Genomic DNA, 23631 nt, shown 5'->3' on the forward strand with positions numbered 1-23631 from the left:
TTTCAGCGTCTCACAAACAATTTGAGGATATGAATACGTGAACATTACCAGAGCTGCTCTGAGAGAACGCCTAATGAGCATTTTCATAATTTTATTTGAGAAAATCCATTGTCAAATACACTTTTAACAGGTCTTCACAACCCTCAAAATAAAAGTTCGGTGTTACTAGGAGAAATTATGACAGAAATATATTACTATTGTAGGCATACAGTAGAACGTAGCCTACTTCTCAAAATAATAATAATAACAACAATAATAATACATTTTATTTGAACATTATTTAAAGGAATATTGTTTTTTGTTCATGGTTTAATTTAGTAAATCTGTTTTTGCAGCGCTTCCCCAAAAAATAAAAGGACACAAGTTTAAATTTACATTTGATTACCACCGTTTTTGATAATATATTTGGATTAAATCATAAAAAGTAGGGGTGTAACGATACACAAAACTGACGGTTCGGATTTCCCACGGTTTTGACGTCTCGGTTCGGTTTAGAAAGCTAAAAAAAAAAATTAAACAGTGGTTTAATGAAAAAATGCTGTCTTTGTCTTAAAATTAATTCAATTACAATTAAACGTTTTGCAAGGATTAAAAATCTGCTAATGCTGTATAGGGAGCCGCACATTACTATAACATTAAAGGTTAACAACAGAGCCTAAATTTAGATGCTATTTATTTTTTAGATATAATAATCAACACCCAACGCATTGTATGAAAACATGTAAACTGAACATAAGGCAGTTTTTGCATTAACTTTATTCTAATTTGTTATTGAAATATAATAATTTACACAGTTGCTGTCATTTTCATTAAAGATATTTTAAACGTACTTTAAATAATCAAGATATAATTAACAGGTTAAGTAAAATATAATATATAGGATAATATTGTGCATTTATTTAGTGCAAGAGTTAATTTCTCTAGGAACCAACAAGTTGTGGACACTGAATCACTTGCCTGCTGAGGTAAATAAAATGCTAGTGACAAGCTATGCAGTTTTATTGACGTCTTTGCGCTGCTGAAACACTGATTGAGCGATTACACGAGTTATGATGCCTTTCAGTAAGTATACTGTATTTTTCAGCATACCTTCAGGTGTCCATTCATGTTTATTCTGTAACTGAGGAAGAGATGATCGCGTTTACTCGCGTTTACTCCGCGCTGCCGCTACTGTTACAATCCGTGGTGACAGATAGTTTTAAACTTTGGGTACAGATTGTCAATTTACATCCAAGTGGACAGATTGGTAAACTGTGCCCTGTTTTGTAAAACTGTGCACACGGTAGTTTATTTTTCTTCTGTAATGAAGCTTGGCTGTCCATCTAGTGAAAAATGTTGGTACTGCGGCCAAATAAAATCTTACTGAAAGCTCATTTTTTGAGATATCAACCTAAAATTTGGAACACAACTTCTTCAGATTTTTGGCTTACATTTTCTGGCAGTTTTAGGGTAAAATATATTTTGTAATATATATTTTATATAAAATATAAATAATTATATTTTAAAAATTGTTCATTTTCATAAACTCAAACTTGTATAACTTTTTTTCTGTTTCACTTTCATAACTTCATAATACTTCACTTCAACATTAATCTGGCAAATGTCTTCTTTAAAACAAGACCAACCATAGGTCTATATTCCAAAGCATTCTTGAATTACAACCATTTAAGTTTGAATAGTGATTTTCATGTCTATGCGAAAAAAGGGGGAGTGACAGTTAAAGGGTTAAACGATATTAAACTATTATATCTATATCTATAATATCTAAAATATAATTTATATATAAAAACTCTCCTACAGTCCAGTCACCATCGGTCGCGACTCGCACGTATTTTCATTTAAACGTCACTCACTGACGTTTTCCTAACCAGAAAAAAACACGATTGCCCTGCTCTGCCTCTGATTGGCTAGTACTCATTGCCATCTGGGTCAGAGCCAATTAGAAGCAGGATGTGGGTGGGAAAAAAACTCTGTGTATAGGGAAAGGGGAGAGACAGAGGGAACAGGCAAGACAAACTCCTACGTTTAAATAACATATAGAAAATATCTGCTTGACAACGAGCTGAGAACAAGCCCAAATAAGCAACTACACTTTAGAAACAAGCCCAAAAAAAAACGCGACCCGCGACTACCAATATTTGTAAGCGACTTTACAGAAAAACAAGCCCAAAGTCGCTTATAATAAGCGGACTTGGCAACACTGATTCCAGGTCCAATCAATGGGCTGGGCGGGGCCGGGGTAGCTTGCAGGGCGGGGCGTGTTCGGTACGCCATGAGAGTATCGCCATTCGAATCGTGGGTTCTGTATCGCGGTTCTTCGGTTTGGTTCGAATATCGTTACACCCCTAATAAAAAGAAACATTAATTTAACTGTCATTTTAACTGATGATAATAATAATAATACCCATAATTTAATAATACAGTTTATTTATTTAACAATTGATTAATACTGTAAACCGTGATATTTTCTGAGACGTTACCATACTGTGAAAATCTTATACCATTACAACCCTACACGGGAGGGTCCCCCACCCCACCCCACCCCCGCTGTTAAAGTAACTCAGTAACTTTTACTCTGAGTCAATTTTAAATGAGCTACTTTTTACTTTTACTTGAGTAGATTTTTAGACCGGTACTTTTACTTGTACTTAAGTAAAATTTCATTGAAGTAGTAGTACTTTTACTTGAGTAGAATATTTTATTACTCTTTCCACCTCTGGTCTCATTGCTTATTAATATATAAAGAATTAAATAGAAAAAAACAAGAAAAAAGTTAAAAGAAAGTGAAATACAGTAGTGAAACCCTGGGCACAATCATTCATTGAAAGTAAGGCGCTTATGCTCTGTTAGTAACAAAGAGACAGACACACATACTCCCAAATCTCCAGCTTAGACAGAGAAACGCACAAAGAAAATTCCATCCTTATCAATCCCTTACAGCTTGACTGCCTCTTTTCCACAGCGGTCAGTATTATACCCAAACAAGAGGCATCTTACATGGGCAGAGGCATGGAGAAAGTCTACGCAGCTAATCGTAGTTAGCAACTTGCTCAGTGTTATGTAAGCAGTCGCCTTTCATCATAGGAGAAAGGTGTTCCATCAAAACCCACTGTGAAGGAGGAGGATTGACACCAATTCGGTTTTGTTTTGGGTCAAAAAGTTGTTACAGCTCTTCATGCGCACATCGTGTCATTTACGACCGCTTTGACGCATTCATGTCGGCCTTGAAAACACCTGCTGGAACAACTGTCACCTGCTAATAAGGGATTTAATTAAAAGGGTCTCGGTAACACAAACCAAAACTTGCAAAAAAGTGCCGCAATGCGATTTTTCATATTCAGGGTCTTTATTGCAAGCTCAGTGATGGATATGAGAGCCCGAGGATGTCCGTTTTTCAGCTGATTGTAATGACCTGCCAAATCCAAAGGCCGGGTCCTCTAGCTCAACACAGCTTAAGTGTGAAAAATCACGTTCAATGAGCTTGGAAGCATTACAAATGCCCTGGCCTGTAACTTTAGAGCAAGATTGACTTAAATGCTAATCGCTAACGGAAAGTGTACAATCATCTTAACAGCCAATCACTAAGGGCCATGGGGACAGAATCATGAATATTCAAAAGGAGAATCAATGGGCAGTGATGGGCACCAGAGGGCTGAGGAGAGAGTGAAGGGTGCAAGAGACAGAGAGGATATGCAGAGCTGATTAGGGGAAATGAGGGAGTCTCTGTCAGAGCTGATTGTAAGTTTGTTCCCGAACGTGGACACTTACCTCACGCCACTGCTTAGACTCCACTCCCTGAGTGTACAGAACACACACTGAGAAGAAGAGAAAGGGGGAAAAAAGGGAGAAATCAACATCTATTTCATTTTTTTTAAAAGCTTTTAGGTTACAGTTACTGTAGATGCATCTCTGAAGAATAGCTTAAAAGCTAGAAGCTTAGCTCATGATTAAAACAAACTTTTTTTAATCAAATCAACACATTTACCTAAACTAACACTGATTTAATACTACAAGGTAAGTTAAACAGACCCATGGAAAAGAAACGTCTCAAATGAGATCTCTTTTTTAATGTCTTAATTGTTTCTTATAGACCGAAATTAAATTAGACAGAGAACAAATGGAGTTTCCTGCTTACATTTTTCTCCTGAGAAATAAACCTTATCATTTTCTATCATTACATTCTTCCAATAAATGGAATGTTTTTTTAAATTATTTTATACAATTATTTTAATATTGATACTCTGTACAATGTAATCTGGTGGGTCTATTAATCATTTCTGATTAAGAATTTTAGGAGAAAATATTTAAGATATATCAAGTATCTAAATATCAAGTTAATATTTAACACTCAAGTTTCATGACAAATTTAAAAACATTATTTGAATTTAGGTTCTCAGATGATTCAACAGAAGGTTAAAAGGTCAACATCTAACTACTGTGTTTTTTTAATAAAAAAAATAAGTTTGAAGTAAAAATAAACAAGGACAATTTTAAAATGATTAGTTTTACACACACTCAGTACTGTGCAACATGAAGGTTAAATGAAACTGAACTGAGAATTCTAATAAATTAATAATATTTAACATCAAGTTTCATTAATGAAAAAGCAACCTCTAAGAAAGAAATGCTCTTTTTTGCAAGGACTAGAAATAAAAAGGAGGCCAGACTATTTGACCTATTGCTCTCTATTTCATAATCTCATGTCTTCAGCGAGAGATTTACTGTACACAAGTCCCCATGACTCATGCAGCATTTGTATTCAAGGGGCTGAGATCATTATCTGCATATATTAAGCACTTTTGCATTTTTCTTGATAGTGAAGAAAAGCTGTCACATTGTGATGCAAATTCTATGCATGTGTTTAAGGCAACTTGGAGAAATAACAGAGTAGACAAATTGCAAAGTGTGGAGAGCGTAAGAAAGTCAGAGAGGTGTGTGGAACCTGAAGAGAACCTGAGAACCTGAAAACATTTCAGTGAGGTACGAAGCCTGGGGAGCGAGATTGTATGTGTGTGGGGAAAAAAGAGATTTTAGGTTAAAAAATAAGTACTTCAGCCATGGAAAAAAGAGAAATACTTACAAGGATCAGACTTGGAGAACGTGTCTCGATCTAACAGGTTTCTAGGGAAACAGGAGAGAAAAAAAGTAAAATTAAGGGCTGATAAACTAGGTCACTTCGGTCAAAAAGTTCAGCCATACAATGAATAAAAGGCCTCACAAATAAACCAGATGGAGCTCTCATTTACATGTTATTTCCAAATCCATTCATTCTCTTCTATTAGCAGCCACAAAACATCTCTTGACATGAGATTTTGTCAATGTCACTGTGTTTTGAAGCAAATTACGCTTCCATCATGATATATGAAATAAAGAAGGCATCTCGCTTTTTTTAATGGACGCACATTGTTCTCCAGTCACTCAAAAAATTCTACATTTGGCTCCAGGAGCATTAGCAGAGCACAAACTCTATTCTCAATGCTTCATAAAACACATACATTCACATGCACTTTTTGGGTGGCAAATAAACTGTACCCCAATAACTCAATAACATACATTTGAAATCTGTTTTAATTGTATACTCGCAAAAACACTCATCATGTAATGAAATATCTTTATGTACAGGTATTTTACAAGCAATCAAACAGCCTTATCTTCATTAAGATATTAGGGATGTAACGGTACATCTAATCATCCCAAACTGTACGGTACAGACGTCACGGTTCGGTGCACGCAGTCGCAAGATGAATACATTCAGTCACCGGCGATCCACACTCCATTCCGGAAGGGGGGCACGCAGCAATGTAACGCAGTTTGCTACCAGTAAAAAGTGCAGAAGAAGAAGAGACAATGTTTGGCAGTTTACATCTCTCAACCAGTGTTTCAACTGCAGGAAGATATCAATAAAACTGCTTGAGAATTATATCTCACGAAGCATTATATTTACCTTACATTAGTTTGGGCCTTTCTAAAGGAATAATATAAAAGGTACCACTTAGAATCCAGGTAGGATTCCATCAAGAAGTAGAAAGTTAGTCTGATAATCACAAATCTATCTTTGTACCTTTGGTTAAAAACGGAGCCGAAATGACAGATTCTCAGTGTGCCGCTGTGATTTTTCACTTAGCTGCCCATCGTTGGCTGCTACTGAATTTTACAATCTGCTAAACGAGTACCTGACAAGTTTTGATTAAAAAGAGAAAAACAATGTCTTTACATTTGTTACATAACAAAAATAAATCTAAAATATGCTCAAAAACTGAATCTTTTGCAGAATGTAACAATTCTGCATCCAGTGGCGTCATGCCCATTCAAAGTGAGGGGGCACGTGCCCCCTCAGATTTTTCTTTTTTTGTCACAACTTTATTCCTATTATGCTCCATAATTACCAGAGCTTATAACGACTCAAATGTATTCTTCTGGATGTGTAATAAATCGGTCAGCATCAGCACGCCCCTTTTTCCTAATATGGTGTCTGTGTATCAAATCTAGAGCGCTACGCGTGTAACGCTCTAGAATCTTTGCTGTGTATGTTCAAGCAACTCACTCGTCTCGCACGTTGAGCTGGCAAAGTTTTACAGATGGTCTTGAAGTGGTAAGTGGGCAAAGCAACAAATCGGCATTGAATTATTTATCGGATGATATTAAAAGGTAGTGGGATTATTTGTGGTTGACCTGGAAATTTTAACTTGATCAAAAAGTTATGGATTTGATATTAGCTGCGAATTCAGAGCATTAACTTAAGTTGTGTCAGTGTAACGTTATCGATAGCTAGCCTAGTCTAACCGTAAACTAGTTGGCTAACGTTACTGTAAGGGTGAGTCAGAGGCGTTTAGATCCATTTGCAGTAATTTATTCACACATGAAATAAAGCAGAGAAAAGCAGACATGAACTGAAACAGGCTCAGATAAAGGGACAATCCAGTACTCGAGACGAAAGACAGGCAAGGGTCAAGGCCGGCAGCAAAGGTTCACAGAGTCCAGGGTCCAGGCAAAGATCTAAGGAACAGATAATAACGGGAGACGAGGAGAGACGCTTGGTAATGTCTGCGGGGCAAAACAAGACTTCGCAAACTAACAATGAAAGGGATAGTCCAGATAAAGGGGAGATAATGATGAACAGGTGATGAGAGGATGATCAGATAAACCAGGCAGGGATGGAGATGAATAATGATCAGAGAGAGAGATGGGAAGTGCAGTTCTAAAATTCCGGAGAGGTGGAGCGGATGAGACCAGAGGGAGGCGTAATTGAGCGCTCCGTGACAGTTACTGCCTGCCATACAAAGCCAATAAGCCATAGTAACGTTATCTGATCGGTTTTGAAACATCTGTTCTGTTAGTTAATTCTCCAGCTGGTTCAATTGTTTTCAGTTTCATAGAAGCGAGGGTGATAAATTTGTTGTAGGCTAACTGCAAAATCCAACCTAATGTTATCAAGGCATCGACTTGATGTTTCTCCCATAGACTGTTATTCACGGTTCTTCACGGATAAGGCAGCTAGTTCAAATGCAGTGAAAAAAGATAGGCAACCCGTTCGAAAGCTACAGCATAGTTGTTATACAGATCGCTATGACCGTGATGTAGGCTTAGGGCGTTTTCACACCTAAAAGTCCGCACCAAGACACTTTACCCCTAGTTGCTCCAGAGGCGTGCGACCTCTGAAATATAGCAATTGTAAGTCGCTTTGGATAAAAGCGTCAGCTAAATGAATAAATGTAAATGTAAATGTAAAGATCCGAACCAAAGTTCACGTTTTAATACATTTTATACTTTCAGAAAGTTTTGGTTTGGTTTCACACTGCAATTATGCGAGCGCACTAAAGAACTTTACGTGACATACTTGCGTCCTGTCGTCATCATCTATGTGGGCTGCATCTCGACATTGATTGGTTTGTAAACGGACGTGCGTCTGACGTCAGCGTGTTGTCAATTCGGCAGGTAACTATGACAACATGAATGAACAGACGCATATCGTTGCAACTGTATTGTTATTTTTTCGTTGTGCGGACATTTTATCGTCACCGGCAGGAAAGGAGAAGACTGCAAGCAATCATGCGATTATTATTATTATGTCATCAGACCATACTTCAATTAAAAACCTCGTCTCCTCCTTTCCCCATGTGCTATCACGGCTCATTTTTCCTGCCACCTTCTGTTTTTTCGGCTATGTGGGAACCACCGGAACTTCCTGTAAAAGGTCTGAAAGTCCGAACCATACAGAAATGCTTTCACACTAGAAACGAACCAAACCTTTGTTCAGTTTGATCCGGACCGAGACTACCTCTTTTCGTCGGACCAAATTTCATCTGTTTGGTCCGGACCGTGGTCCGGGGTAGGTTTCACACCTGTAATTTTGATTCGGACCAAACTGAAAAGTCCGAAAGTCCGGACCAAACAAGGCAGGTGTGAAAGGGCCCTTAGAGTGCAGAAAGTGTAGCAGTCAGGCTCTCTCTCATGTGCTCATATATTTTCTGTTATTATTATCAGGTCACTTTACTTGCTCATGATTCGCAAGTAGCAACTTACAACTGAGGTACTACTTGCCATAATACAACAGTAATGCAGTAATACAAAATATATTATTATCATTAGTAAAAGAGTATGGCAGTAATATGATAGATTCAATGCCTCAATATTATTCAAATATTATGCCAGTAAGATAATATATAGCCTATATGACCACTAACACATGTTAAAATGAGCAGAACACTGAATTCTATTTGGTACAGGTCATGATGAAGAGAAATATTTTGTTATTTTTTTCAAAAGAAAAGGCCAGAAGGTCACAGCCCTAGTGTATCCTGTCAAGAAACTGAGAGGGCAGGTAAGTAATTTGTGGGATTTAGTGAGAATTCCTATTTAGTGGTAAGGGAAGAATATGTATTGATTTGATGAATGTACAGTAAGTGTGTGTGTAAACATGCTTTAATGAAGTCGACTTCAAAAGCTTTTGAATTTGAGCTTACAGTTCTTTCATCAACCTGTCTTTTACATAAACTTACAAAATAGATACTTTAGCTTAGTCCTCAGATAGAGGAGGGTTGTTGCTAGCTCCATTAAGGTATTTCTGTCCCTCCCAAACTGCATTGAAATGGTATGTTTAGCAGCCAGAATTTAAAAATGTTCGTACTGTGAATATTTACGTCTCAGATTGTGCCCCCCCCCCAGAATTTTGGCTTGCATGACGCCGATGTCTGCATTCCATTCAGCTCTTGGCATCTGATCTTATTCTCGTAAACTGTATCTTTGAATCAGAGTTGATTGAATCAGAGAGTGATTCTGGCACACAGGTTCAATCGACTCTCTGAGAGTCTGAAATCACTATAATAGTTGCATGATTATACACACCTAGAAATTGAGAGGGGCTCAACAAAAAACAATCGCTTGATTCGACAGGCTTGAATAATATCTAATCTTTGTCACAATATCACTGTCAGACAAACTGGTTTTTAATTAAATTGTATATGTGGCTCTGGACTATATAATGGCTGTTTGAAAATGAAATTGTTCTCTAATACAGATGAGTGTCAACTACAGGTTGTTAATGTGTGCTGTCATATCAAACCTCCAACAGACAAAGACAGGAGAAAAACACTGTCACTTCTGCAAATGAAAACCTTTTAAATGAGTCTCTCAATCCTTCACCAGTGGAAAATAGAGGCTTTAATTAATGAGAAAACCAATAATTTAACTGCACACAAGCAGTGTTTTAGAAAAACAAGATAAAAATCCTCACATAAAGTCATGTGTATTATTTTATTATTTTTCTGTTCTCTCTGTATTTCAAAGAGGTCGGCATTAAAAATATAGCGATGCACGATATATCGGCCACAACCGTATAGGAAGATTTATGTTCATTTTTAATGTTATCACTTTCGGCCTGATAAGAAGATTTGGCCGATATATATAAAAACCGATAATTAATGGATTGCGCACTGTTCGCCATAATGGTTTTGAATTGCTCACTTCAAAAAAGGTGCAACATGTGCAGCACAAGTCTGTCATTTAGGCTACATAAAATTATGAGAATATTATAATTGTGTGCTTGGGACATGAATTTGGATTTAGATTTATTTGCCAATATATCGGTTATCGGCTTTCAAATATAAAGAATTATCGGTTATCTGTATCGGCCGAAAATCTCCACTACTAAGAGAGAATCAACAATGTTCTATGATTTGCGGCCTACCATTAAAACACTTCTGGAAAGCCATTATTCTGCTGAAATGGGCTTTACTGTCTGAACATATAGAAGCTCTGACAGATCTGTGATGTTCAAACACAGACCACGAGTTCAAATTAACTCCTTTGGGCTTTGAGGCAAGACTGCATTCTAAGATGAATCTTAGAACAGTAGTTTAAATGTCTGAGGTTTGTGAGAAAGGATTAAATTTAGCCATACAAGACAAGACATTAATCATAGATTTACACATAAATCATTCATCAATGCCTTGCTTGTCATGTCATTTTTTTTCTGACGTCCACATCTAAATGTTAGTGAAGCTACTAAAGAGACTAATATCAGTCTTAAAGGTACAATTTCTTCTGTGGAATGCAAAAGATGATTTTCTTCAAAATATCTTGTGTTCCACAGAAGAAAGGAAAAAAAGACAAACCGAGTTGTCCCAAAAATAAACGCAACAATGAAATCTAATTTAATTTAATTTACCAATTAATGTGCTGAAGGAACTGAGAGCTAATTAGGAAAAAAATACTATTTGTCTCCAAACTGAAAAAAGAACCAAATTCCAAATCAACACTCATGACCCTAAATCAGATGATCTGTCATTTGGGACTAATTGGGACATTTTGAAACTGATTCTTCAACATATAAGACAAAGAACTATGGTGACCAGATGTCCCAAAAAATTCGGGACAGTCCCAAAATCTAAGCTGTTGTCCCGAATCCGGCCCTAATTGTCCTGAAAATTATACTAAAGCAAAATCTTGAGTAGTTATTGTCTGATAAAACATTAAAAACTGTCCGTGGAGGTTGAGTCATCCTGCAGCCAGCCCCTGCTGGCTGCCTATTGGCTGCAGCATCTTTTTTGTTTCTTTTTAAGTTCTACAAAGATACCGTAGGCGCGAATTTATATATGCATTGATATGATAATTTTCATTCATTCGTTTCATTGACATGTCTGGTGTACCGGAACCCTAACATGCTGCTCTTTTGTGGCAGACTAAAGACTAATGACAGACTGTTGATCTTTGAATAAAAATATGTTTGGTTCAGGTTTGAAATTCATTGTCTTTTATTATAGGCTATGTAGTCTAATAACATAGTAGGCCTATGCCATTGGGGATGAGTCTTGTTTGATATCAGCATGAATGTTTTCTCATTTCTTTAATTATCGTATGAATCAAATCTATGTAAAATGTATTGTACTCTTATTATAGGTATAATTTCTAAATTGTACTCTGCTTGAGTGGGAGAGTTAAGAGATCATGTGACTAATCAGATCATTTATGTGAGGTGAGGTCACACCCCGAACTTAAGACAATGTCTTATTGGTCACAACTCTTCTGAAGGGTTGGACAGACCTCTGAGTTTAAGACGAGATGACGAGACAGAGATCAGATCAAGATCAGACTTGAAAATGGGTTAAGACCGAATAGCTTCATGCAAGCCAAGACTAGGCCTACTCTCATCTCACTTGCTTTTCATATTTTTACTTAGTTTATTTTCTTTCCCATTGAGTCTCGTTTTCTAAGTTAAATTTTTAGCTGAAAAGCTCCAGTCAACGACTCTAAAGACTTTCCCAGCCTCAAACTTCAGCCACGAGAGAGACTCTGTTTCCATTCATCCACCAACAAAGGGAATCGCCAGGAAAGGACGCCAAAAATAAATAAAAAATAGGAATAAAACAATTCAATTAAATAAAACTAAATGTTTCTGAACTCAGCTCAGACTTGTAATTGTAGTGTAGTGTTCTATGTTGATGTTTTGACTGATCTGTGTGCTGTAACACATCTCACTTTGAAAGGTGATATTAGCACCACAGATCAGTTCTTTCTCTTTGCCAAGGAAGTGGTCTGACACTATTGGGCTTGTGATCCAATCTCGATCTCACCCCCGCTCTCCCAGAACCAGTGGCACTGTAATTGGCACCCTCATGCGGGAGAAGCTATTTCAGCCAGAGGGGATCAAAATAGATTCTAAACTCCTCAGCCAATGAATCCTCATTGGTTCAAAGGAGCAGGAAAAAGTAATTCAAGTTGCTATCTGGCAAAGAGAAATTTCAGAGTGCATCTCAGCCAAAAGCCACATACGTTGAGGTGGAGGAGAGGAAAGGATCATGTCGCTCGTCTGAAATGAAAACTCTTGTAGTCTAGCCAACCTGGCAGGGGTATTACCAACATGACAGACTCTCCGGTCAATGGAGAGTGCTTATCATCATGGCTATTTGATGAACTCTGAACAATACCCAGAGCAGGTCTGAGTACGAACAACACTAGGCAAAACTTTTCCCATGAATCAAAACAAAAGATGGCTAGCAGGGCATATTTAACATCCTAGGGCTCCATCTAACTGCCACCTTACAGCACATAGGGTACTGGCAATCAACCAATGCGTTCTTAGTATGTCTCTCACAGGTCCTGTGCCACGTCTAAGACCTATAGGAATTCCTGTTATAGTGTTTCATTAAATGTAATATGAATTACAATCCCTCTGTCTTCACCTCAAGAAGTAATTACAGAAGAACAGAAGTGTCAGCATTTTTCCAGCTCGTCATTGAAACAGGGTAATTAAATCCTGGCAAGCCCTGTTCATAAACCAGGCATAAATCTACACAAAAACCTCTGGTGAAGTTAGAAGCCACAGGGCCAATGGTCTCGTTTTGCATGTCTCTCGCTCAAGCTTGTAAATGCTACACTTAATCACTGTTACACAGCACATCCTGATCTATGGTGCTCATTTAAGTTGAATTTATAGGATAAACATGTTGTTTATTTGATTACAGAGGACAGTACAAACAATAAAACTTGAGTTCAGCAGATTAAATATTAATAAAGTGTCAGATTGCACAATAAAAAGGAAAAGTGGTTTAAAAAAAGTCATTAAAATGGCTAAAATGATGGTAATATGTGATTAAGTAATTGGAGTGGTAATACATTAGCAATACATTTTACAATAGAGGGAATGCATTGACGTCACTTTCCCGCCGGGACACGCCCCCTCAGCCGGACAGAGTGGCAAAAGAGCCTGCTGCGTGACTGGATTTTATAGGGGAAACTGTGAAAATACAAGTAAAACAAACGATTATCAATATAAACTAAAGGTTGGACTCAATGTAGTGTTTCTAGTGTTCTAGTGTGTCTAAATCCGAGTGTGTCATATCACTGTTATATACAGTAGTAGTCAACATTTAAAGTGGATCAAAAAAGTTCATCAAAGTTGTCCTATAAGACAAGAACGGGTATTGTTCAAAATTCATGTATAACTTTGATGAAAGTTTTTGATCCACTTAAAATGTTGACTACTATATATCATCATATCGTCCAGCCCTAAAACGTGTATATTTTTCCGTCAGTGTTTATTTGAAAACATCTGATTATGCGTAATAAGCCAACAACGCACGTGGTCATGTAAACACGGAAGCCCGTTATACTTTTATCAGTGTGGCGAGCAGGACTAGGCCGAGGGCCGTGAGAGAACGGTGCGAGGCCGGTGGCGTGAAATAACGGCACGAGGCAGGTGGCATGATTGATATCAACATAAGGAGGAGCGACGACAGTGAAGATCGGGACCGGTGCGTCGCGCAGGTGTCGCTCATTATCAACAAAGAACGTATATTGACAAGAAGTGAAAGCCAATAGAACGTTCCATTGCAACACCAGTGCCCAGCAGCAGCGCTACTCTTCCGCCATTTTGGGGTGAAAGCGACTCGGCAGTCCACTAGTGATGTGTCGTACGAGCCGTCTCTAAGAGCCGATTCTTTGAAAAGACTTCCCATCACTATCCAGTAGCTTCTTGCTGTCGCTATGGCAATATCAGCTGCTTTGTAAAAAAAAAAAAAAAACATTAAGGTACAAATTTTATTAAAATGGAAATACTCAATAAAGCAACTGTGCTGTTGTCCAGTAACTCCAGTTGGAATCTTCACCCCAAAATGGTGGCCACGCTACCGAAGCGCCACCTAGTGGCTGTTACCAAAAAAGCATCAGAGTTTCACCTCTTGTTCTTCTATACTCTTTGTTATCAATAACTCCACCGGCCTCGCGCCGTTCTCTCACGGCCCTCGGCCTTGTCCTGTTCGCCACACAGAGTAAGGTCATTTAAAACAGCTAAAAACAGAAACTTTTTTTTGCCTCTTATTACTCCAATTTCACACGGTATGTAAACGCATTAACCTGCTTTCTGTCGGCTTATTGAAGTGCGCATGTGTGAAATGTGACAGGATCCTTAGTGCAGATTTAAACACAACCAGACAGAGCGAGCGTTTAGCAGGAGAGGAAAAAGGAATTATATCACAAACGCAGACTCTTTCATGACCCAGAAAATAAAAAAAATCTCCTCTCATCTCGTGCAGCAGAAGTAGGCCTAGTGGTTCAGTCATGTTGCAAGCTTTATTTAACATCAAAACCGTCATAACAAATTAAATATTACTCGGAGTCAGATACGCAAATTATTGTTTTGTCGTCACACAGGGGCATGGCCTGATTTATTAATAAAATCATAAAAAGCATGTGTTATGTATGAAGATTTAAAAAACAAAAATTCACAGAAGGTTAGAGAAATGCAGATTACAATTACCAGAGAAATTGTTACCAGATAATATTGACTGAAAACCATTTTTATTGTTTATGGAAGTAGATCAAAGGAAATGAGAATTAAAATAAGTGATGCCCAAAGCCAAATATTGACCTCCACGCCAGCTCTACTTGCTATGCTAAACAGTGTTTGCTGGTGGTCCACTTAAGTTGCCAGTGCACTCATGAAGATGTCAACAATAATGAAAAGTAATTTAAATGTAGTAGTTTTGGAGCAAGCAATTATATTTTAATTAAAGAAAACAAGAAGTAAATGGGGTCAGTTCATGTTGACTCTTGTGCAACAATCAAAAACTCCCAATCCGGTGATAAAAAAACAAAAACTACTAGTAGTGATGTGAAAATATCAATGCTGATATTTAGCACATCTCATTGAGTCAGTTCTTGTTTTGGAGTTCAAAACTGTGATGCCAATCAATGTGGGGCAGTCACACTCAACTGAATAAGCCCAATAAGGATCAAGGTAACACTTTATTTCGATAGTCCACTTTAGACCTTCTACTAGTAACTTTGCAAGTCAACTAACTTTCATTAGAGTATATATAGAGTATTATAAGACTGAAGGGGAAGGATTGGAATCCACTGCTGCTTCAATGTATATGTAATGAGTGATTAATAATCAAGGATAAGCATTTCTACATAAATCATTTCTATATTAAAGGAGTAATTCAAATATACATTAAATCATATGTTTGCTGTTAGTGTTAACCAGCTGCTTTTAGGTACATTCTGATGTGACCTGATATATATCTGTTTCTAGCTGACGAGTTAAGGTTACAGGGGTCCAACTATACGTGACGTCACCAGAATGGTACCTCTTTCATGTGTATTTCTCTAGAAACTAAAGTGAATAGTATCTGTACTTCTTCCTGAGGAGGGAATGTATTATCAGTATGTTTTGGTAGTTTGTCCTGATGATAGTTAGCTCAGGCCCTCTTCAACCTTGGAGAAACTGCGATTCCCTAGTGCTTTTGTGTGTGCGTTGAATGTTCTGTGCAGGTCTTGTATAGGAGCTAGGACACTTCGGCATGCAACAACAGACCCGAAGATGCCTTTCTCCGACCTCCGAGGTCACCGCAGACCTAAATCAATGAATCGTGCGACAACTATCTTGACTACTATAATGGCGACATACTCTCCAATGTATTCATGTGTGGAAATTTGCTTAGACTTTGTGTTCTCAGCCAATCAGAAACTGCAACCTGAAGCAAGGACGTAGCTTAGACCTTTGTGAATGGTATAATTGCTGTGATCTTTGTAACTGTAAGCTGGTGGCCTACGAACTCCTGTGTGAGTCTTGAAGCTGACTTCTGCTGATGAAACTGCAAACTATCTTCAGTAAAACTTTTCTTCAATTTATTATAATTTGGACTCCGGATCTTCTTTCAAACATCTGGTCCTAGGGTCCTAAACTATAAGTCCCCTTACAAGATTGTCTACTTAATATCTGCAACACTTTATTTTGATGGTTCCCAAACAAAAATTCTGTTGACTATAAGTAACTTTGCCACTACGTATATGTCAACCTAATCTAACTGTCTACTAATACTCTAATGAGAGGTAGTTGACATGTAGTTGCAAAGTTACTTATGGTTAGTAGAATAGACTGTGGACCATCAAAATAAAGTGTAACAACAGAGATTAATAGCAAATATAGACAAGCCTTTTGTCATTCCTAGTATCTTTGTCATATCACACAATATTCCCAAACACCACACAAGAGAATTCTGGGTTTGTGAGACAGCCGCTTTGAGCTCTTTGATTCAACACCATCTTCTGTCAAAACGCAGGCATACCCTCAGTCGCTCTCCGACTAACACATTTATATGCATACTAAATCAGCCAGCTCAATTAACAACTGGCCAAGCTCTCATCCAGTTCATCCATCCGTTCAGCAGCTGTTTTTTTCGCTCAACCATCTGTTAGACTATTCACCATATTAAGTGCTTCCCTCTGCGACATGCAGAGGTCAGACACTCAGTCCCTCCTCCTAAAAACTGTTATCTACCAACCTATGATTTTATTTTAATCACATACTGGACACATCCCAGGGCTTGTTTATTCCTTAAGGTTCAAAATTACTGCTTCAGTGTAATATCGGTTGGTTCTTCTAGATGTCAATTATGCCAGTCAACCGTATAGACAAAAAAACACTACAAAAACCGGACAAAGAGATTGGATGGAACCAATACATAAACTAGGACACACACAATCACTTCTGCAGTAGATTACAGTGTGAATACATAATGACTGTAAATATCTGAGCTTCATTCAGCCTCTCACATTTTTTGGCATTGATTCAGCTTCTTTATCACAAGCCGAAGACCTCACCATCTATCTTACGCCCCATCATCATCATCATTGACGGTCACTCAAGGCAAGTATGACTGTCCTCTCTATTGGGTTGTCTACTTGTGGGTCTTCAGATGGCTATAGAGGCCAATTGCTGGTGGTTGAGCCTTTTTGTCTTTCTCCTTGTGAAGCTGTCAATTTGTCTCTGCGGCACGGCGGATTTCTATTTCATGATGTGCAGCACCTTTCTGGACAGATTTCTTCCAGGAGCTCCTGTCCAGTGCAATGTGTTCCCAGTTGCTTGATGTGATGTGACCTTGATCTTTTCCTTGTAACGTTTCTTTTGCCCACCAGTGGCTAGATGACCTTCCTTCAGCTGGAAGTACAGGATCTGCTTGGGGAGACGTGTATTGGACATACAAATGACATGGCCTGTCCATCGAAGTTGGTACTGTATTATTATAGTGGTGATGCTGGTTATGTTGGCTTCCTTCAAGACGCTGTTGTTCTGCCATCTGTCCTCCCAGCTGATCCTCAGGGTCTTTCGTAAGGATCTTTGGTGATATTGTTCCAGGGCTATCAGGTGGCTGCTGTAGGTGGTCTATGACTCGGCTCCATACAGCAGGGTTGGGAGGACAACAGCTCTGCAGACCAGGATTTTAGATTAGTCTGTTAAGTCTTTGACTTGGAAGACTCTTTTCCTGAGTCTTGCATAGACTCCACTGGCACAACTCAGGCGATGGTTGACCTCAGAGTCGATGTCAGCTTTTGAGGAAAGAAGGCTGCCGAGGTAAGGGAAGTGGTCCACGTTTTCAAGAGATATAGGATAGTGGACCTGGGTCTTCTTGATGTTTAAGGTTAGGCCCAGGGCTCTGTGTGCCTTGGAAAAGACATTGGTGTAGTTGACTTGAACCTGTTGAGGTTCAAGAGTCTGCCCTCAGTTCTGTACATGATTAGAAACCCTATGGCAGCTCTTCACCAATGAGATGAAGTATGCAGCAATGAAGATGGAAAACAGGGTGGGTGCGATGATGCATGTGGGTTTCAGGGTGGGTTTCAGTTTCCACCATGAAAGGCTCCGACTCTGAGAGACTGACATGCCATCATGTAGAAGCCTTAGTATTCTGATATACTTGTCATTCATCCATCCATCCATCCATCCATCCAGTCAATTAATTCAGCCATCTTCTTTCTACATTTCTCTTTTTCTCAGTCTCACATTGGTGTTACTTGCTTCTTCACCAGTTCAGGTTCAAGTAACGTCTGTAAAATCAAACCTGATTGTTTTTCATTTCGGTGGCAGAGTATTTCAATCTATGAATGAAGACATGTTGGAAGCAGGATACATAAGAAGACGTGAATGTCTGCTCTAATATTCACAGATATGGGACAATAGGTACTCTGCTATTCTAGCATATACAGTATAACCTGGGGAAATCCAGCAATAAAAGGCACTGGAGCTGAACGGATAGCAAAAAAAAAAACAATAACGGGTTACAATACACCACGGCTCCATTTGGAATCAAGTCACATGCTGAGAAGGGAGCTGAACCCCAACTGTAAATCATCTCCAGGCTTGCAAATACCCACCAGACAGAGCACTTCTCAGCAGTGGAGAGTCTAGCAGCAGAGCAGTGCAGAGTGAATGTAGATGCATTCCATGATCTGGTTCCTCACCTGCAAGGTCAACTAAGAGGAGGACGTAGATCTGCAGTGAAACTGAAGCTTGCCAACAACTGCAACTTTATTCCTCCACTTTTTCATTACAGAGAGCTACTTATGGAGCAACTCATGAAGGATAGTAACAACAGGGACACATGATTTTTGGCAAGGACATGCATTACCCTGTAGCAAGAATTAAATTCAAAATTCAATGTTCAGAATTCAAAGTAATTAAATGTTAGGTTTTATTTTGTTAAACTGGATCTAAAATCACCAAGGCTCCATTTATTTGATTAAAAACAGTAAATAATAACATATTATTACAGCTTAAAATAAATGTTTTCCTTTTGAATATACTTTAAAATGTAATTTATTCCTGTAAAGGCAAAGCTAAAATTTCAGCATCCATTACTCCAGTCTTCAGTGTCCTTCAGAAATCATTCAAATGTGTTGATTTGGTGCGAATAATAATAATAGGGAACATTTCTTATTATTATCAATGTTGAAAACATTAAACTTAGAGGCCTGTTCACACCGGGACGAATTTCGCGCGCGATATTCGCCGACATTTAACGCCTAGTGATTAAACAAAGGGCGGCAATGTGAGTGTGCACACCGACGCGAAAAACACCACAGGCTGTTTTTTTTTAAACGCCTCGGGTTCGTTTTTTTGGTTTGACGCGCCGCGTCAAAAACTATCCGACCAATGAGATTGCCACTTTTGCTCACGTGTATGGAACTTCTGAAGTTACAGTAAAACACAACTTGGGGGCGCTCAAACACAAAACGGTCTTGCCGAGCACACATACGTAATGGCGAAGAAGTTATACGCCAAGTAGCGTCTATACACTGCCGGGAAGAAGACAAGATGTTTGAGTTGTTTAAGTAGCTTTACATGTTACCCTATTCTTCTGCCAGTTCACCGGCCACTTACTTTCATGTATTTCGTGAGAAGTGGAGGAATTGACGTGTTATAAATCCAACAGATCCGATCCTCTGAACTGTGAAGCAAACTAACATGGCGCCGCCTCTCGCGCATACAGCTCAACTAACGCGATCGTTATAAAGGTGTTTAAACAACAAAACACATCCACTTGCACATATTTGACAATCGGAATATCAGTGTTTCATGCTATGGTTAATACATTTGTGAATATTTTTAATAAAAAAGGAAAAATGACATAAAAGCAGATCATCATTCATTCAGCGCTGTGTTGCGTCACCATGGAAACATTAAAGTGACAAGTTCTAAATAACGGTCGCCTTGAAAAACTCACGCTGGGGGGTCAGTTAGAATATTTTAAACTTACGTGTGAAAGGGTTAAGCGCCACCTAATGTCAGGGAATGAATTTGCATGTTCACTCGGCTCATCGTCAGCGAAAATCGCTTAGGTGTGAACACAAAAAACGCATTGAAAAACGCGGGCGATTAACGCGTGCCGATATTCGTCCCGGTGTGTACGGCCATTTAGTGGAAACTGTTCTTTGATTCTTGAACAGCACACTTTTGAATATTTCATATTTGTAGTAGTTTAAATGCTCAAAACCCACTCAAATACTTTTCTTGCCACTAGACTACACTAAAACACAAAACAATCGGAACCCAAAACCCAATTAGTGCCAGACAACTGGATCAATTGCATATCTCACAGCCACAGGGCAGCTTTTATTTGTGATAAGGGTTATCATAGAGTTTCTGGTTTGTCAGGCCAAACTTTCTGCACTCCAATAACATCGGCATGTTATAAGGGAATCTGGAGGGGGAAGTGAAGCGATTCAATTCCATGTCTGCCACAATCCCCTGATAATCAGCCCAAACTAAATCAATTACAGAGAACAAACACAGGCGATGATTTCCACCACCGCCTCGCAGAGTCTCATCACAAACCTGGAGAGAATTCTGCGCTGACAGAGAGGGCCATAATGGTTCAGGGCCAATAGATTTCTTTATTCATTGATTCAATCTCAGAAGCGAGGATGAGGCAAAAATCTAATTCAATTAAAATAATAACAATAATCTACAAATCAATAACTTGATTGCATATTTGATAACACTAATGGTTTTTTTATCTGTGTTTGAATTATTGCAGTTATGTGGGGGTGTAGAAGCAAGAAGGGTAGAAAAATCATATAAAGGGAATGCTAATGGAATTTCATAATTAGAAATGGGAGCCAATCCTGGTGAGATCAAACAAGAATCCTCTAAAAATTCTCTTAGAATCAAATGAGATCATACTGTACAAACTGAAATTCCAACTTTAAGTTTAATCTTTATATTTTTTATTCATTAGAATCTTATTAGCACCCATAAGGATTGGATATATGAAAGAAATCTTCTTATATGCATGCAGTATTCCTTTTTTTTACAAGTAGTATAAAGAAAGAATGAAGAGACAGGTAGGGGAAAAAAATAAATAATATGTTCTTACATGCATGTGCATGACACTTAAGGCCCTTGTCAAATAAATGTCGAGTTCAAATTAAAATGCAATTTATCACTGAAGTCAAAATATTTGTGTAATGCACAGTACAGTATGTATTGCTTGTATATTGATATAATCATTTAGTGGATGTAAAAGCTGAAAATTTAATTTCAAATCTAAAAATCTATTTATATCTGGTTAATTAAAAACAGTTGAGATCACATTTAGCTAATGTGGTGAAGTCTTGGTCTTTAACAGAGAAATTTATTCAGCTAACAATCAGACCAAATTACACCGATAATTAGTATTCTTTCTTTCTTATTGCAGACAGCATGCAATATTAACTTGCAGCTGAGAAGTTGGCGAGTTTATGGTTATTAGCTACTTGCATGGGAAATTGCTCTCATTAAATAGATGGTTTGACTGTCAAGTTGGGAAATTCAGTAAAATCATTTTGTCTAAATTGGACTGGAGCGTGTATAATTGACTATAAGCGACTATTAAAGGCATGGCAGATGCTGAGTACACCAGCCGTATCCATTACACCTCAAGATGATTAAAACCCCAAACCAATAGCCCACCTATCACTCTGAGCAATGAGCCAACTGTGGTCCTGGCTGAAATTCTTTTTCACCACATCTCAGAACCTGCTTTTCCAGTAACAGCAGCATTTCAGTGATGCATTCTTATCAAGACCAACCTCTGCTCTAAAAGTAAAGATGATGTTATAAGCATCAGAAAAGAAAAGAAAAATTGTTCACTCAAAGAAATTGCGTTACATACAACATATAAACCCCTCTATGCTGTTTTGAATGCTGTATTCATTGACATGAAGACACTGGGTGGGGTTTTTATGCTCCTTCTTATGAATATTCACTGCTTGCTTCAGCACTACAGTGCTATGATTTGGCGACTAGTAATACAAATTTCGAAAGCCAACAAAGAATAACTGAAGATATATTTCCTCTAACAAGCAGTTCTTATAATACAACTAAATACACAAACATGTGACATTTATTATCGATGGAAAGCGATGATATGGGGACGATGATATGCTTGTGGGGACTTGATGTTCAGAACATCTGACAACTTATGGCATCTCGGTATGGAGACAATTGAGCAGCAACGTTAAATGCTTTGGGCAAGTACATACACGCAGCTCACTGGATATATTAGATATTTACGCTCATATCAATATTGTAGAGCCAGAAAGTCTTGTATCATAATTGTTGCATGTGAACTGCTACTTCTAAAACTATTTTATATATATATATATAATTCATGGCGTTAAAAAAAAAAAAGAAAAGAGGACAGCCTCATGCAAAAAGAGAGCATTCCTATGCTTCCCTACAAAACCATCTACATACTGGTGATTCAAAGAACAAAAGCATAATTTTTCTCAGTTAACAGAGCCAATAAGAAAATTCAAGAACTTTTTTCTCTAAAGAACCAACCAGTCAAGACCACTAATACAAAGTAGACTTGTTTTCTATAGAAGACAATGATTATTTGCTGAAAATAAAAATAAAAACAAACCTTTTAAGAACTTTTCTCTAGTCAAACACCTGACATTACGGGGTCCATATTAACTATAAACGCCATTAAATTAAAGTGATTTCAACTTGAGTGAGCGAATGTAATCATACTCTAATTATATATGATTCTATCTCATACCTGCACGAGACGGTGATCTCCACTTTGGTGGCGGGAATACTCCCCGTGATAGGGTCGAACTCGCTCACTGAGGCCATGTCCTCCAGTTTATCCATAACGTCCCCTTCCATTTGCGCGCGGGACAAGAGGACACTCTCTATTTCAAACAGTTTAGCAGTTCGTGGTGCTGCAGTGCTTCCTAAAATCTCACAGCTCCAGGGAGACGCGGGAGCGCGCAAGACCGCAGCAGGGTGTCAGAAAATCAGCGTCTGTGCTGGTCGCGCGCTGGAGAGCGCAGATGCCCTGTGATGCGCTTTATCATACGATATCAGCAATGTTACAAGAAAAAAAGATTACTACACAACGGGTTTGGTACGCTAAATGAAAAACTCAAAGAAGAGTGCAAGTAAGCGGCTCTTCTGACAGCGGTGATATCTCTCTGTCCGTACTGTGTGGAGTGGAAAGTAAAAGAGTAGAACTCCACCCCTCGCGCATTCTTTCACATATCCGTGGCTTTGCGCTCGCTCGGCGCAGCATCACGTTATTGATCCACAGCCACGGCTCATTACTGTCTGAGCCATTTCTTACGGCGGTTAACTTCTGAAATACAACCCTCAAATCATTCTATAAAAACAAGGATGAAGGGAAATGAATGCATGCTATATTGAAAACCTGTAAGTTGGTTAACTGTAAGTTACCACATAGGCTACGGTAAAACATAGCCTATAGGCTGTACGGTAAAAATGCATAGGGCATATTCTTTCTAAAGAGACATGCCATTTTACTGTAAAATATTTGACCTAACAACTCACGAACCTACTTTAACAAG

The 23631-nt window shown here is 38.3% G+C and overlaps 1 protein-coding gene across 2 annotated transcripts in view; it reads right to left on the bottom strand.

Annotated features, from left to right (window-relative positions):
* The window catches only part of cpne5a (copine Va), a 124237-nt gene extending 100961 nt beyond the window's left edge, over positions 1-23276 (bottom strand). Inside the window, exons 1-3 of one of the 2 annotated variants that reach the window (XM_077223514.1) lie at positions 22824-23276; positions 5081-5121; positions 3769-3815 (exon numbers count right to left, since the gene is read on the bottom strand). In XM_077223514.1, the coding sequence (XP_077079629.1) occupies positions 3769-3815; positions 5081-5121; positions 22824-22933 (198 nt within the window). In that variant the 5' untranslated portion in view covers positions 22934-23276. The remainder of the gene's footprint in view (positions 1-3768; positions 3816-5080; positions 5122-22823) is intronic. The other variant, XM_077223513.1, reaches the window with a different exon arrangement.
* Between the last annotated feature and the right edge of the window lie 355 nt (positions 23277-23631).

This window comes from Siphateles boraxobius, unplaced genomic scaffold (assembly GCF_051911475.1).
Source record: "Siphateles boraxobius isolate OS27281-9 unplaced genomic scaffold, OSU_SipBor_1 9, whole genome shotgun sequence".
NCBI lineage: Eukaryota > Metazoa > Chordata > Actinopteri > Cypriniformes > Leuciscidae > Siphateles > Siphateles boraxobius.